At 37.6% G+C, this 16,375-nt stretch overlaps 2 protein-coding genes across 2 annotated transcripts in view; both read left to right on the top strand.

Moving 5' to 3' along the window:
- The window catches only part of LOC21409436 (pyridine nucleotide-disulfide oxidoreductase domain-containing protein 2), a 6,604-nt gene extending 426 nt beyond the window's left edge, over positions 1-6,178 (top strand). The window contains exons 2-17 of the mRNA XM_024177158.1: positions 8-92; positions 194-355; positions 590-769; positions 943-1,000; positions 1,357-1,407; positions 1,679-1,761; positions 2,170-2,257; positions 2,634-2,675; positions 2,766-2,840; positions 2,995-3,063; positions 3,724-3,839; positions 4,282-4,394; positions 4,800-4,879; positions 5,137-5,257; positions 5,343-5,409; positions 5,547-6,178. Of these exons, the coding sequence (XP_024032926.1) occupies positions 8-92; positions 194-355; positions 590-769; positions 943-1,000; positions 1,357-1,407; positions 1,679-1,761; positions 2,170-2,257; positions 2,634-2,675; positions 2,766-2,840; positions 2,995-3,063; positions 3,724-3,839; positions 4,282-4,394; positions 4,800-4,879; positions 5,137-5,257; positions 5,343-5,409; positions 5,547-5,676 (1,520 nt within the window). The 3' untranslated portion in view covers positions 5,677-6,178. The remainder of the gene's footprint in view (positions 1-7; positions 93-193; positions 356-589; positions 770-942; positions 1,001-1,356; positions 1,408-1,678; positions 1,762-2,169; positions 2,258-2,633; positions 2,676-2,765; positions 2,841-2,994; positions 3,064-3,723; positions 3,840-4,281; positions 4,395-4,799; positions 4,880-5,136; positions 5,258-5,342; positions 5,410-5,546) is intronic.
- Positions 6,179-14,673: 8,495 nt separating this feature from the next.
- LOC112095348 (zinc finger BED domain-containing protein RICESLEEPER 2-like) lies at positions 14,674-16,142 on the top strand. Its single transcript, XM_024177136.1, has 5 exons — positions 14,674-15,050; positions 15,182-15,290; positions 15,432-15,785; positions 15,891-15,963; positions 16,069-16,142. The coding sequence occupies exons 1-5, from the start codon at positions 14,674-14,676 to the stop codon at positions 16,140-16,142; spliced, it is 987 nt and encodes a 328-aa protein (XP_024032904.1).
- Positions 16,143-16,375: the final 233 nt, after the last annotated feature.

Raw genomic sequence — 16,375 nt, 5'->3', positions numbered from 1 at the left:
GCCGCCCCCGCCGTGACCGAGGAGATCATTCCTGGCTTCAAGTTCTCTCGCTGCAGCTACCTCCAAAGCCTCCTCCGTCCTTCCGTCATCAAGTAAACAGCATACATAAATCAGTTTAGTTTGTAAGCGAAAATGCGAAAATATGCGTTTCAGAGTCTGTTTGTTCTTGATCGGTGTGGTTTTTGAATGACAGAGAGTTGGAGCTAGGGCGACATGGATTGAAGATGTTGAAGAGGAATCCGTCGTCGTTCACGCCATGTTTGGATGGGCGGTATCTTCTTCTAGGGCCTGATAAGGATCTTAATTACTCGGAGATATCGAAGTTTTCCAAACGCGACGCCGATGCTTATCCAAGGTGCTATTCACTATTTAGCTCCCTCTCTCTTCTAATCTCGCGTCAATTTTGCGCTAAAACACCTAAATCTGATTCATGCAAATGATCCTAGTGTGTCCTCCTTATGGTTGATTGACAATCTGAGTCGATCTTGACTTGAGATTATATGTATTTTCTGCTATGGAATTTGAAATTATTCCGCGGTGAGCAATGATCGCTTTATTGTTTTTCTGAAAAGTTTCTTCTCCTTCGCAGATATGAGAATCAGCTAGAGAACTTCTGCAAATTCATGGATCCACTTATAGATTCACCTCCTCCTGAGTCTTTGCAGTACATCTCATCTTTTAGTGATCGATTCAAGGATAGGATACACAAATCAGTTTTCTGGTCCCGTTTTCTGCGACGGACTCTCTCCTTCGGCCAAAAAGACTTGGTGTATAAATTCTCTTCTTTTTCTTTTTCTTTCTTCTTTTGTGTGAAAAAAAAATCAACTAGAATTTGGTACCATGTTTATGATATATGCTCCAATCATGTCCATTAAGATTCGATTTGGTAATTGTAATTTTGGCGCAAACAGTTTATAAACATGTCGTTATTGATCTTGGCAGGGATTTTATGGACCTATTATTATCCCCGGCCTCAAAGGTTTTGAATAACTGGTTTGAGGTTGTGATATAATTTTACTTCTGTGTTCCTTTTTATGTGTTTGTGTGTGGAAGTCATATGTACTGCAAAAAGTTTATCCGCAGGCCATAAATTTCTTTTATGCCAGAGATATCATTTGCTATCCAGGACAGGCGATAGATGTTTAGTTACTCTTGTTTAATCACTTTAATCATTTTATCAAATATTTTCATTATTATTCATGTTTCATGATACTTTTCATCCAAGAGGGGAAAAAACACGGTAGTGTGCCTCGGTGATTCAGACCTTGGGAAACTTTCATTTCTAGCTTGGACCAAAAATATGTCTATCTTGTATTTTTTGTCCTTCCTTTTCTTACTTACTGTTGATTTTTGCAGACAGATGTTTTGAAAGCAACCCTTGCAACAGATGCTGTAATAGGCTCAACTGTAAGACTTCTTGAGTAGTGTATCGATATACATCGTTCTATCTTAAATCATCCTAGATCATGTACAACATATAGTCATATACATCGTTCTATCTTAAATCATCCTAGATCATGTACAACATTGCTCCTAAGGAGCACTGTGCGCATGAGATAATCTGATTTAGCATATAATTATATGAAGTTGGTTTCGTGATAATCTCCTTGGAAAAGATTAATGAATTTCAATTTGTTTTCCCAATCTTATAATAGCTATCCTATATTTTGTGGTGAAGGCAAGCGTCCATACACCTGGGAGTGGATATGTTTTGTTACATCATGTGATGGGAGAAACTCATGGCGACCGTGGAATTTGGTCGTATGTATTTTTTTAGCTGGCTTTGGTGTGTATTACATCACTGAACACTGTAAATTGCCAAACACCCTATTCCTGTTTATTAAAGTTGGAATTCATCACAAGTAGCCATCAATTAGTTGTGAAGATTGTGATGTAATTCAATTAGGCTTGAAAAAATTATATGGACGTCAAAGATATGGCCTACCAAGGGATTACTGTGTTGTTATGGGCTTAATGAAACACACGATAGCAATGCCGTGTTCCATGCCCCGTGAAAAAACTTTTAAAGAAACAGATGTCGTTAACTTGCAATATGTATCTCCTGTTAATGTCTATTTTTACACTAGTTAGCTGTGTTCTTGCGTATATGCAGATGTTGTTAATTTGTTCCATTTCTTTCTCTGTCCTTGAAACCATTTTTCCCGGCAGGTATGTTGAAGGTGGTATGGGTGCAGTATCCTTGGCTATTGGTAATGCTGCTAAGGAAGCAGGAGCTTGTATTATAACAAGAGCAGAGGTATATGTTTCTGGAATAACCCGTCTTTTCGTTTTATAAGTCTATTTATGAAGAAAATCAAGATGCAAAATCATAAATATGACTAGGAAATTATATCTTACACATGTGATTCTACTTCTTGATAATCTATTTGGTTGTGCAAGTGTTTTACAATTTGGTGCCTTGCATAACTGAAAACACTACTGATCTAGTGGATATACAAGGACAAAATTGCCTGAAATTCTCAGTCTGCTCATGCCAGAGTACTTTGTCATTGTATAGATGCCCCTTCAAGCATCCAACTGCAAATTGAGTTGGATAGAGAAACTAGTATCATTTGCTATCTCTATGAAGCTTCTCTTAACAGTGTTTTTATTTATTTATTTTTTTTAATAAGGTTAAACAACTTTTAGTTGAAGACTCGGGCAGAGTGAATGGGGTTAGTTTTTCGTGGTTGCTCCAGTGAACTGCACTTTTGAAGCTTCGATCCTGAAACTGACTAGAAATTATTACATCAAACTTTCATTAGGTCTTATTGGCTGATGGCACGCTAGTGCGCTCTTCGATTGTTTTATCAAATGCAACTCCTTACAAAACTTTTAAGGTGAAATGCTAACCTGGCTGCTTTAGTTCATTACTATACCATAAGCTATATGGACATGTAATAGTGTAGGAACCAGCGGGAAAAGGGAAATAATTTTAACTTTCAACTTCTCGTTAGATAGATTTTGATGGGGATAGGGTTTTGTCTGATACAGGAGTTGACACCTAATGAAGTTCTTCCGGATGATTTTCTCCGTGCTATCAAGTACTCTGATTACAGCTCTGTAAGATCCCTTCCTAACTGCTTTTCTTTTTATTTATTTCTCCCCAATTTTCGTAATCCGCTATCAACTCTATACTAATAATTGTGGAGTGTGAGTGTGTACAACAGAGATCATACGTGTAAAGTTTATGCATGAAGATTATTCAAAACAACGCCCTTAATGAGAAGCTTAAATTTAGTGGTGAAACATGGTCCAAATGTACCTTGAGATTAGTGCGAGGGATAAGCTATGATTTCTGCAGATTACAGGAGATTATCTATCCCGTTGTGCAGTCTTTCTAGTGCTTCATTACTTCACAAATGCTCTTTGCTACTTAAGAAAGAATGCAGTCAAGCCATACTGTGAAGGAAGCCTAAAGGATAAACTTAATCTCTTAGTTTATCTGAAATTTTGTTTGATTATGGGAATTTCGGCATGCCTAAATAGGATAATATTTAGAAGTTCATCTATTGAATTTTAGCATGCATAATTATGATAATATTTAGAAGTTCTGCTGAATACTAACAACAGAACCATGGGAGAACGCTGCAAGCTGATCATGTGTCTCACTTGGTTCACTTCTTCCTTGTATTCTAACCTATTGTCTATTTATTTATCTTGCTGGAATCCTATCAATTTTGATGAATTACCTTATTATGTGCTTGCAATTGGCAAAAACAGGGAACTACAAAAATCAACCTAGCAGTTGATAAGTTGCCCCAGTTTCAGTGTTGCAAGTTAAGTCATCTTGATGCAGGTCCTCAGCATATGGGTACCATTCATATTGGTTCTGAGAGGTTTACTTTCTCTGACCTCATTGTCACCATTGATCAGTTTGTTATCCTGTGTGTACTCTGTGATTGTTAACTAAGATGGGAAGGTAACATAACCACGCAAAAATAGAGGTTGGCAGTTTCCTTAGACAGGATAACTTGATTCGACATCTACTGTTGTTCACTTGTATATCTTCAATATTTTAGAGTAGGCTAATGTGCTAATGTGCTGGTTCTCTAATTAATAATTTAAAAGCTCGTGGGAACAGGACAATTGATAAATCGTTGCGAACAGATACTTCTGTGTTGCTTGTTGATGTTGTGTTTATTGTGTCCGAGCACTTTGCTATTGAAGATTCCTGCTATCTAGTTTAAGATTTTATTTGCATACCTTAACAGCAATTGTTTGACATCCCAAATGTGACGCTAACCTTTTTTTTTTTGTATCATTACCATCACTGTCAAGTATGGAGGAGATTCACTCAGCCTGTCAAGATTCTGTCAATGGATTACCATCACGGAGACCGGTTATTGAGATGACTATTCCTTCTGTATTGGACAAGACTATATCTCCACCCGGTAATTGATTTAACTTTTGCCTTTTATTAAACTCTCACAATTTCTTTTAATCATGAAAGAGCAGATTGTAGGTTGGACAAATATCTTATTATGTTAAGGTCAATTCCTGAAAATTGCACGTAAACATGGAAACCCACAAACATGAACCACTTCCAAAGCACCTTCTTGTCGTGAACCTGCATACGCGGACATTCATATGAATGGATTCAACCTCCAAAGCACCTTCTTATCAAGAAAATATGATATGCGTGTCCCTTTACTAATACATTCAGTTTGAACCATGAGTTCTCCATTCGCACATAGCAAAAACTATATACAAGATCTAGCTCGACTTGCTCGCATGGCAAACACTATCTAAAACATTTAATTGTTTATCACATGGACAAGGTTCAACTTTTTTTGCAGGTAAGCATGTGATCAACTTGTTTATTCAGTACACACCATATAAACCGTCAGATGGCAACTGGATGGACCCTGTTTATAGAGTGAGTTTCCTCTCTCAACTATTGTCTATACGTAGAAACAAAAACAAAAAACAAAAAAAAAAAAAACAAAAACAAAACAAAAATGGAAGTGGCTGCTAAAAAACTGCAAGGTCATGATGCCATTGGTTCAAACTTGGATGCTTGATCTATCAAAGGCTTCTCAATCTGTCTTAATGTTCTACCCGTCACCACCAACATTAGCCAATGAAACCACTTCTGATCCTATATTTTTAACTGGTTCTTGATCTTCTTTTCAGGAGTCGTTTGCAAACAGATGTTTTAGCTTAATAGATGAATATGCCCCGGGCTTCAGTTCATCAGTTATTGGTTATGATATGTTGACTCCACCAGATCTTGAGAGGGAAATTGGTCTGACAGGTACTTCTTACTCTGATACTCAGAATCTTGACTGGATCCGTGTAGCGGCATAAGTTAACAATTCTTAAAATGACTTTCCTGACAGGAGGGAATATCTTCCACGGAGCGATGGGATTGGATTCTCTCTTCCTCATGCGACCTGTACAAGGATGGTGATGATTTTTAAAACTTACATTTTTTAACATTGCCACCTTTCATCTCTCATTTTTCTACATGACAATGTTTTCACTTGAAATTGTTTTAAGTGATTTGTATGTAATTTATGATATTGTTGAATACACAAGTACAGGTCAAGTTACAGGACCCCGCTACGTGGGTTATATTTGTGCGGAAGTGGGGCCCATCCTGGAGGTGGTGTGATGGGTGCTCCCGGTCGTAATGCTGCACTTACGGTTCTTCAAGATATCAAGAAAGTATAGTCAATTCCACCAACGTGACGGATCATGTTGCGCTGCATGTTGTGCATTTATCATTACCCGGCGTTACAATGGAGATCAAATTTTGTATTCCGCATTACTTTGATAATTTTATCTTTTGTGTTTTGTAGTTTTAGGGAAAAAATAAACAATACTTTCCATTGATAATACTGAGGAAAAATACAGAGGAATATATAGCCAAGGATCAATGGATCCGTGGGAACTAACTACATGATCGTAGGAGAAAAATCAGGAGAAGATTATGAGCTATCTTATCTGCTACCTAAAATCCGAATCAGCTAACTATATTCGGATTTGATTTGAATAACAATTCCCTACAAATTAGGGATAACAATATCTTCGACACCCCCCTCAAGTTGGTGCATAAATGTTTATCATGTCCAACTTGCTGGTGAGAAGCTCAAAGTTAGGCCTGAATAATCCTTTGGTAAGAATGTCAGTTGTCTGTTGCGTTGTAGGAACAAATGGCAAACAAATAACTCCTTCCAACCTTTCTTTTATAAAATGTCGATCAATCTCAACATGTTTAGCTTTATTATGTTGCATTGGATTGTGAGTTATGCTAATAGCAGCTTTGTTGTCACAGTACAACTTCATAGGCCTTTCCATTGGTTTTCTAAGTTCATCCAGAATCCGTTTTAACCACAAAATCTCGCAAACATCATGTGCCATGGCTCGGTACTCTGCTTCAGTGATACTACGTGCTACAACGTTCTGCTTCTTACTTCTCCACGTGACAAGGTTACCCCATACAAATGTGCAGTAACCGGATGTAGATCTTCTATCAATAAGTGAGCTTGCTCAGTCAGCATCTTTATAGGCTTCAACAGTCCTTTGCTCACCTTTCTTGAAAAAGAGCCCTTTCCCTGGAGTACTTTTTAGGTTTTGCCCAGTCAGAATCCAATATATTGCTTCAAGATGCTCCTCAAAGGGAGAGTGCATAAATTGACTCACAACGCTCATTGCAAAGGCTATATCTGGTCTTGTATGGGATAAGTAGATTAATTTTCCCACAAGCTTTTGGTACCTAGCCTTGTCAACTGGTGCTCTATCTATAGTATCTCTAAGCTTTTGGTTTGGATCCATGAGAGTATCTGCAGGTTGGCATCCACTCATACCAGTTTCATTAGGAAGATCTAAAACATATTTCCTTTGAGAGACAATCAGCCCCTTCCTTGAACGTGCTACTTCCATCCCTAGGAAATATCTCAATGCTCCCAAATCTTTAATTTCAAATTATAGAGCCAAGTTTCTCTTTAGTCTTTCCATCTCTACCAAGTCATCACCAGTAAGAATGATATCATCTACATAAACTATTAAGACAACAATCTTACCTTCCTCAGACCTTTTTATAAACATAGTATGGTCATTCTGAGCCTGAACATATCTTTGGCTCTTCACAGAATGGGTAAACTTATCAAACCACGCCCCAGGGGATTGTTTGAGCCCATATAGTGACTTCTTCAGCTTGCAGACCTTGGATTCGAACCTCTCATCAAACCCTGGTGGTGAGTCCATGTAAACTTCTTCCTCCAAGTCGCCATTCAAAAAGGCATTCTTTACATCTAATTGATGAAGCGGCTAATTAAGATTAACAGCAATCGACAATAGTACTCTGACTGTAGTCAACTTAGCAACTGGAGTGAAGGTCTCAAGATAGTCGATACCATAAGTCTGAGTGAAGCCCTTGGCTACTAAGCGAGCTGTACCTCTCAAGGGTTCCATCCGAATTATACTTGATCGTGAAAACCCATTGCAACCAACCGTCTTCTTTCCTCTTGGCAGATCCACTACTTCCCATGTTTGATTTGAGCCCTCATGTCTTCATCAATAGCTTTCCTCCACTCTGGAACTTGCAAAGCCTCTTGTACATCTCTTGGAATATCCACAGAGGAGATTTGTGAAGTGAAAGCAAAGAAAGCAGGGGATAATTTGTCATAAGAAACAAAGTGAGACATAGGGTGTTTAGTGCAAGACCGCACACCCTTTCGAGAAGCAATGGGAATATCAAGATCATCAAAAGACTCTGTTGAAGGCTCATAGGGATTTTTACCTGGAGTTTAGATGCTTCAGATTCTTTCCACGGTTCAGACTCATGGCTTTGAAGAGAGGCGGAGACTTTATCTTTTGAATGTTAATTCTTCTTGGAGTAGGTCTGCAACTTAGTACTTGCTATGTTCTTATCTATTTCTTCTGTAGGATTATTACTTTTTCCAGATGGCACTAAGGATAAGGGGACCGTTTCTCCTATATTATTAGTATTTATCTGCCTTGCTTGCTTAGAGTCTACGTTTCTGTTGCTAAAGTCATTTAGATCAGAATTTTCAAAACATTCAAATATAGAAAGATCTTTGACAGTCTTAACTTGAACATTTTCTTTTCCCTGGTTTTCCCTCAACATTGTGGCAGAATTTGAATTATCAACGTAAGAAAATATTTGATTTCCTGCAACATTATCTTGAAAAACATCCAGTTGGTTTTCTTGGATTCGAAATACATCATCATTGCTGTCCAAATCCGAATCTTCTCTTTCTCCCCCCCCTGAAGATGAGTTCCAAAAAAAGGTTTATCTTCAAAAAAAAGTTGCATCCATGGTTATGAACATTTTTCTTGAGATAGGGTCAAAGCATTTATATCCTTTCTGAGTTGTGCATATCCAACAAAGACACATTGTTTAGCCCTAGGATCAAGTTTTCCTCTACTGTGATCATGGTTATGAGTAAAAGCTGTGCATCCAAATATTCTGAGAGGAATGTCCGAAGTGAGCCTAGATGCAGGGTAAATGTTTTGAAAAACACTTAATGGTGTTTTGAATTTGAGAACCCTAGAAGGCATCCGGTTGATCAAATATGTTGCTGTCAAAATTGCTTCACCCCAGAGATACTTAGGGACGTTTTTTTGAAAATAGTAATGCTCCAGCAACTTCTAACAGATGTTTATTTTTTCTCTTAGCTACGTTTTGTTGAGGTGTATCATTACATGAACTTTGGTGCACAATTCCTTTTTCTAGGAGAAAAGGTCCTAAAATTTTATTAAAATACTCTTTACCATTATCACTCATAAGATGTGGATTTTGGTTTGAAATTGGGTTAAAACCATCATGTAAAAATTTTTGAAGACACTTTCAACCCCTGACTTTTCTTTTAATATATAAACCCAACCCAGCCTTGTATGATCATCTATAAATCTTACAAACCATTTTTTTCCTGAAGGTGTTACAACCCTAGAAGGACCCCAAATCAGTATGGATCAATAAAAAAGGTTTTGTGGGTTTATAGGGCTGTAAAGAAAAAGTAGAGCGATGGTGCTTAGCCAATTCACAAAACTCACATTGCAATAAAGAATGATTCTTATTCTTAAACAAATCAGGCAATAAATGTTTCAAATAATGAAAATTCGGATGACCTAATCTATAATGCCATAACATAATTTCTTTATTGTCAACAAAAGAGACAGAACCATAGCATGTACTTTGTGCCGGCCTTTTTGATGTTGATCTTTCTTCAAAAAAAGAAAGTCCTCCGCTTTCTCTAGCACTGCCAATCCTCCTCCCCGTGGTCAGTTCCTGAAATTCACAATATGAAGGAAAGAAATTAACTCGACATCTAAGATCACTGGTTAATTTGCTAATTGACAACAAATTGTAGGACATATTAGGCACATGAAGAACTTTATGAAGAGTGAGTGTGGGAGAGATGACAATGGACCATATTCTTGCTATTACAGACAATGAACCATCATCAATTTTGATTTTTTTGTTTCTTGCACATGGACTATAGGAATAGAACAATTTTGAAGATCCGGTCATATGGTCAGTGGCACCTGAATCAATAATCCATGAACAATATGGATTTGATTTTTCACAAGAAAAAGCTGCAATAAGATAATTACCCTTTTGAGCCAAAGAACAGGAAAGATTGGAGAATTGTGGAGATTGGAAGAGCTTGTACAAGTGGCTTAGCTGTTCCTTTGAGAAGGAATGCATCTCTGAATTGATTTGTTGTCCTTGAGAATCCTCGCTCACAGTTTGTAATGCCCTGCTTTCACCTCCGTTCTTCTTCTTCTAGTTTGGTGGCTTCTCATGGAGTTTCTAGCAAGTTTCCTTGGTGTGCCAAGATTTCTTACAATAGTCACACCAAGGCTTCGTCTTCTTGTTCCCTTCCGAATCTGGACCTCTAGAGATCAAGGCTGAAGTTTCAACACCTTGACTCCTCCCTCCGAACTTCAGAGAAAACCTCTCTTATTGATGGTAAAGGTTTTCTTCCAAGGATTCTGCCCCGCACCTCATCAAGTTCTTGGTTGAGCCCAGCTAGGACATAAACTCGATCATTTTCCTCCTTTTTTTGTGATGGACACTGTCTTGTGGGCAATCCCACTCGTCCTCATAACAGAGGTCCAGCTCCTGCCACATCGTCACAAGTTCGCTGTAGTAAACAGTCACATCTCGATCTCCTTGTTTTGCCTTCCAAAGTTTAGTTTTCAGATCAAAAATTTAGGATGAGTTTTCTACATCTGAATACATGTCTCGAACTGCTTCCCATACATCTCTTGCGGTTGGCAAAAAAAGGTGAGGCTTTCCTATTGCGGGTTCCATTGAATTGATGAGCCACGCAATCACTAGGGAATTTTTCGAGCGCCATGACCTCAAGTTCGGGTCTTCTATGGCTGGTTGACATACTTCTCCGGTCAGATGGCCAAGTTTTCCTCTGCCATCAATTGCAAGTCTTACAGATTGAGCCCACTCAAGATAATTGCTGCCATTCAGTTTATGGATAGTCAACTGTAGTGACAGATTTGGATTTGTTTGTTCCACACTACCAAACTAGATGGTACCTGTGGATTGTGGTTGGAAAGTTCCTGAGGACGAGATAGAATCACTCCTTGTTTGAGTGTTTGATTTCTGGGCTCCAGTCATCACTGCCCTATAATCCATAGACTTTGATTTCAAGCCTTGGCTCTGATACCATGTAGTTTTAGGGAAAGAAATAAACAATACTTTCCATTTATAATACTGAGGAAAAATACAGAGAAATATATAGCCAAGGATCAATGGATCCGTGGGAACTAACTACACGATCTTAGGAGAAAAATTAGGAGAAGATTATGAGCTATCCTATTTGCTACCTAATATCCAAATCAGCTAGCTATATTCGGATTTTATTTGAATAACAATTCCCTACAAATCAGGGATAACAATATCTTTGGCATGTTTCTTACTTTTTCGCATCGATTTTCTCTCCCTCCTGATGGGGGAGTGGTAAGTTTGATTTAGGGGTTTTAAGGTTGGGGTAAAAAATGTTTTGGGGGGAGAAAATCGTGAGAAATCACCTTGGGATAGGTTTAGATTTTTTTTTAGGTTATTTACCTTTTTAATATATCTCATATTTTAGGTTTATTCAAAAAGTATACATTTAGTCTTTGATCTCATTAAAAATATACACTCACATTAAATTTAATACACAAATCTTTACTTTTTTTTAGTCTAACACTTGGTTTTTGACTTAAAAATACCTAAAGTATCGTTAGATAGAAAATTAAAAATTCTTAATCTTATTTTTTAAACTGTATTTGGTTCAAATTATAAAAATAAAAAACTCTTACCTAGTCTTATTCTGTGACAGCCATATGTATTAAGGGTGTAAGAATTAACCCTAAACCCGATTAACTTGCCTCGATCCACCCGACCCTACCTGAATTCTTCAGGTTTACCTTTTTAAATTTTTTTTTTTCAGTTTTAGATGGTGTTAACCCACAATCTGTGGGTAGGGGCACAGGTTGGGCCTCCAAGACCTGAATCTACCCCGACCTGGCCAAAAATGTACATCACGTTGGTTTAAGAAAAAACCTTAGGACCTATCTTCGCTCTTCGCCTCTTCCTGACTCTCCTCTTCCTATCTGATCTCTTGAAAGTTTGAAACCTATCTTCGCTCTCATTTTTGTGCCGCTCTGTTCCTCGCCTTGCCTCCGCTTTGCTCCGTTCCTCCGTTACGAGCTACTCCGTTCCTCTACTCCTTGTCGTCGTTCCCTTCTTCCACCACTCTCCTTCTCGCATCGTCTCTGCTCTGCTCCGTTCCTCGCGGTGCCTCTGCTCTATTCCTCTGCTCCTTCTCGCCGCACCTCTGCTCCGTTCCTCTTCTTCTTCTCACGGAATCCCTCGCCGTTGAAGGTTATAAGCAAAGATTCTGCTATCACACTCTCCTTCTCTCATTTTTGTTTTTTTTTTTTTTGGTTTTATGTTTGATATTGGATCGACAGTGGCGGATAATGTTCGATGTTATTTTAAAAGACCGATTATTATGGTGATTTTCAATTGTATTCGATGTTATGTTTAATTTGATAATGTTTTGATATTGGATTGACAGTGGCAGATATTGGATAATGTTTGGTATTAAGTTAATGTTTGTATATATTCTCTATGTTCAGTGATATTGGATATTGGATATTGTATATATGTTCAATGATTCAGTTTTTATTTGGTGATTATCAGTTTTTATTTGGTGATATTGGATATTGGATATTGGATATTTTATAATGTCTGATATTCAGTTTTTATGTAGTTGATGTTTTCGGTTTAGCTATTGGTTAGAGAACTCGTTGATGGTATATAGTTAATTTTTTTATTTTTATTTTTGTGCTAGATAGAAAAATTTATCATTAACTCCTTGATGAGTACGTAATTTATACACTCATTCGTTACTCCTTTAGCTAGTTTTGGCATGTTTTTCTCAAGTTTTTATGTGGATTTGATGATTTTCCCTTGAGTGTGCAGTAATGGATGAAATCGCTGAGTTTTGAGGCATTCTGGATCAAAAAGATAGAGAATGAGGCGATACATCGCCTTCAGATGGCGATGTGGCTTGAAAAGGAGCAAAAATCGAGCAAATTTGTATGAAGAAACAGCGAGAGCTGCGACATGTCGCTTCCTTTCAGGCAATATGTCGCCGCCTCCAGGCGATATGTCGCTTCCTTCCAGGCGATATGTCGCCTGATTTGCCGCTGCCCTAGTCTGGTGCACAGATAACAGAGAGAGCTGCGATATGTCGCCTATTTCTATGCGATATGTCGCCTCCCGATTTTATTAAAAACACGCGTTTTGCCCTAGGTTAGGGGGGAGATTTTTTATGGAAAGCGATTTGGCTTCTTGGGAGGCGTGCTGAACGTGAGATATAAAAGGAGAGACTAAAAACTGCAAAAGGGGGGAGAAAAAGGGTTTTCAAAAGGAGAAAAACTGAATCGGAGAGGATTGGAGATTGGAGCAGTTCTTCAAGAATTTCAAGCGTTCTTTCTTCTCTTTCTTCTTGTATTTCTCTAGATTTTGAATATTATTTTGACACTGAGAGCCACATGATGTGTGGCTAATTTTCTTATTTGTTAGGGTTTAGATGAATCTCTATTTGTGATTATTGTTTTGACGTTTTAATGTGCATTTAATTAAGCTCTTCGTTTCTTTCGTCTTCTATTTTGAATTATTGCTGCTAAATCTATGATTTACATATTGCCATGCATTATGAGATTTTGAATTGGGCAGATTTTTATTGTGAGGATTAATACTCGAGAGGGGAACGTTCAAGCAATCAAGAAACGGATAGAACAACTTAGGTTGGTGTGAGATCGAGAGATAAACATTACCTAGGTAACCGAAACAATTTTAGGTTGTGAAATTGAGAAGTGGAATTCCATGAATTATTTCTAGAGTGGAACTTAATGAAGGTAGGGATGAATAGTTGTATAGAGATATAGGCTTGATATCACGTACACATTCTTTATGCGGCACTCGAGAGAGGGAATAAGGATATACATCACTCTAGGTTCTTGAGAACGTTGAGTTAGGTTAGGCACATTACTACGGAGAAACATAATCGCAATAGAGTGAAGTCAAGACCCTAGCATTCTTATCATATTAATTTTCCGTTCTAATTTCATCACGTATTATTAATTACTATCATCTTTCCTTTTGATTTAGTTTTCCTTTATTTTAGTTTTTCTTTGAGTTTATCACATCTAAATTTGATCGCTTAGATAAAGTTAAGATATGATATTCACAATAGTTAGTTTATATTCTTAACGTCAATCCTCGTGGGACGATATCGGTCTTTGGACCACTTTATTACTTGTACGACTTGTGCACTTGCAAGCGTAGTCAAAATTATATTGCAACACTCCTCCATAACAATCCAAACTTTTGAAAGCACTATTAAATCTCCTGTTGAAATAGAAGCTGGGTAGGCCAAAGAACCTAGTGCCATGCGCACTCTTTAGCCTATTTTGGTCTTTGATAAAGAGGATGGAGACAATAAAAAGAGGAAGAGGTCACAAAAAAAGTCTTTTGTTTGGGATCATTTCGAAATCATAGAGGGTGGGGATCCAAATGAGCCTAGGTGTAAGTGTATCTATTGTGGGGCAAAATATGCATGTGATAGTAGGAGACATGGGACTAGTAGTATGAAGGTTCGCATAGAAAGGCAATGCAAGAAATATCCATATAGGATCCAAGACAAAACACAAAAAATTTTGAGTTTTTAAACCAGCACTGAAACCGGCAGTAATCTTGTTGCTATATGCTTTAACAAGGAGAATTGTAGAAAACCTTTAGCAAAAATGGTGGTTGTAGATGAGCTTTCATTTAGGTTTGTTGAAGGTGAAGGGTTTAAGAATTTTTGTCAAGTAATATAGCCTAGATTCACTATCCCCTCCCGTGTTACCATTGCCAAGGACTTTTACCAACTTTTTTTGGAAGAGAGGAAGAAACTGAGAGATGAATTTCGTAACGGTAGCTAAATGATTTGTCTAACGACTGATTGTTGGACATCCTTACAAAATATTAGTTATTTGTGTCTGACTGTACGCTACATTGATAGTGAGTGGACTTTGCAAAAAAGGATTATAAACTTTGGTCAAATTCCAAGCCACAAGGGAGAGATTCTTGGTAAAGTCATTGAATCATGTTTGCATACTTGGGCTATTGAAAGAGTATTCACTATGGCTGTTGATAATGCCTCATCTAATGACTCTATGATTACCTACTTGAGAAGGAAGATTAAGGGGTGGAAAGGCGTTGTTTTTGGTGAGGAATTTCTGCTTGTTAGATGTTATGCCCATATAATGAACTTGATTGTCAATGAAGGTTTTAAAGACCTGCATCATTCCATTGCTGCCATTCGTAATGCCGTGAGGTATGTGAGGTTTTCTCCGGCTAGGTTGTTGAAATTCAAGTCACGTGTGGAGCGGGAGAAAATTGAATACAAAGGTCTCTTAGTCCTAGATGTCCCCACTAGATGGAACTCCACTTGTATGATGTTAGATGCATCCATTAAGTTTCAAAAAGCTTTCAAGAGGTATGAAGAGGAAGATGAAAAGTTTGTGTCTTATTTTCATGAAGAGGAGGGGGAAAATAGAAGATTGGCCCACTACTTGATAATGATTGGGAGAATGATAAGGTGTTTGTGAAATTCCTTAAGACTTTTTATGAAATAACTTTGAAGTTTAGTGGGACTTTGGATGTCACTTCAAATTCTTACTTTCTTGAGCTTTATGAGATGCAAAACCAGCTCTTGCAATTTAGCAAACAAGAAGATTCAATCATCTCGTCCATGGCTGTGAGTATGAAAAAGAAGTATGACAAGTATTAGGAGAATGTTGAGAATATTAATTGTCTTCTCTTTGTAGCTGTTGTACTTGATCCTAGGTACAAAATGAATTATTTGACATATTGTTTCTCTTCGGTGTATGATTCTTAGACTTCTGAAACATTATCAAAGAAGGTGAAGGATACTTTGTACCGGCTATTTGACTTTTATAGTGGGGACAATGCTAAATTTGTGGCTAATGATAGTGGCGGGGCAGCAGCATCAGCTAGTACAAAGGAGGTAAAAATTGATGAACAAGGAAAATGGTGTTTGTGGAGCTCCTTTGTTAAAAAAAATGAAGTAGAAGAATGTGACAAAAATGAGGTGGACAGATACTTGACAGACCCTATAGAGGACCCAACTTTGCCAAACTTTACTCTTTTAGATTGGTGGAAGAATAATGCAACCAAGTACAAGGCTCTCTCACTGGTTGCAAGAGACATTTTTGCCAGTCCTATTTCAACAGTACCCTCAGAATATGCTTTGAGTACCGGTGGACGCATCCTCAATCCCTTGAGGAGTTCATTGAGCCCCAAGATAGTGAAGGTATTGATTTGTTTACAAAATTAGCTGCGTAGTCGTGAGCACATCAACATTAGTGACTACACGGAAGAGGTTAATGAATATGAAGAAATTGAGTCAGGTAATGTTTCCATGCTATGTATTTCATCTCCTTGTTGTTTATTTTGTTGTCTAAAAACTGATCCTTATACTTTGTATTTTTTTTTTTTAATGTTTTCCTCTCAAGGTTTGGCAACTTCTGCTCCAACACATGAAGGACAAGTTGGAAATGGAGGTGCCAATGCTATCATTCTTGAGTGAACTCAGGGAATTTCAGCTGCTTGTGGTGTTGAATTCATTACTTTTTTATTTTGACTTGAACTCTTTGGTGTGGACTAAAATTCTTATTTGGTTGTAGCATGTGTGCACTATGGACTGTTTGTTGCACTTTTTTATTACGTATCTTAGTAATTAGGATTATTGGATATGTATGTGCAATGGACTTGTACTAAGGACTTCTTAATTGTCGGACCTGGACTCTCTTTTAAAATGTT

Source organism: Morus notabilis, unplaced genomic scaffold (assembly GCF_000414095.1).
Source record: "Morus notabilis unplaced genomic scaffold, ASM41409v2 Scaffold184, whole genome shotgun sequence".
Lineage (NCBI taxonomy): Eukaryota > Viridiplantae > Streptophyta > Magnoliopsida > Rosales > Moraceae > Morus > Morus notabilis.
This window is presented reverse-complemented; position numbering and strand designations above follow the sequence as displayed.

Coding starts and splice junctions, on each gene's coding strand:
- LOC112095348 (XM_024177136.1), top strand. CDS start 14,674: ATGGCTGTTGATAATGCCTCATCTAATGACTCTATGATTACCTACTTG. Junction 15,786..15,890: donor TTGCCAGTCCTATTTCAACA/GTACCCTCAGAA, acceptor TTACAAAATTAG/CTGCGTAGTCGTGAGCACAT. Junction 15,964..16,068: donor ATATGAAGAAATTGAGTCAG/GTAATGTTTCCA, acceptor TTTCCTCTCAAG/GTTTGGCAACTTCTGCTCCA.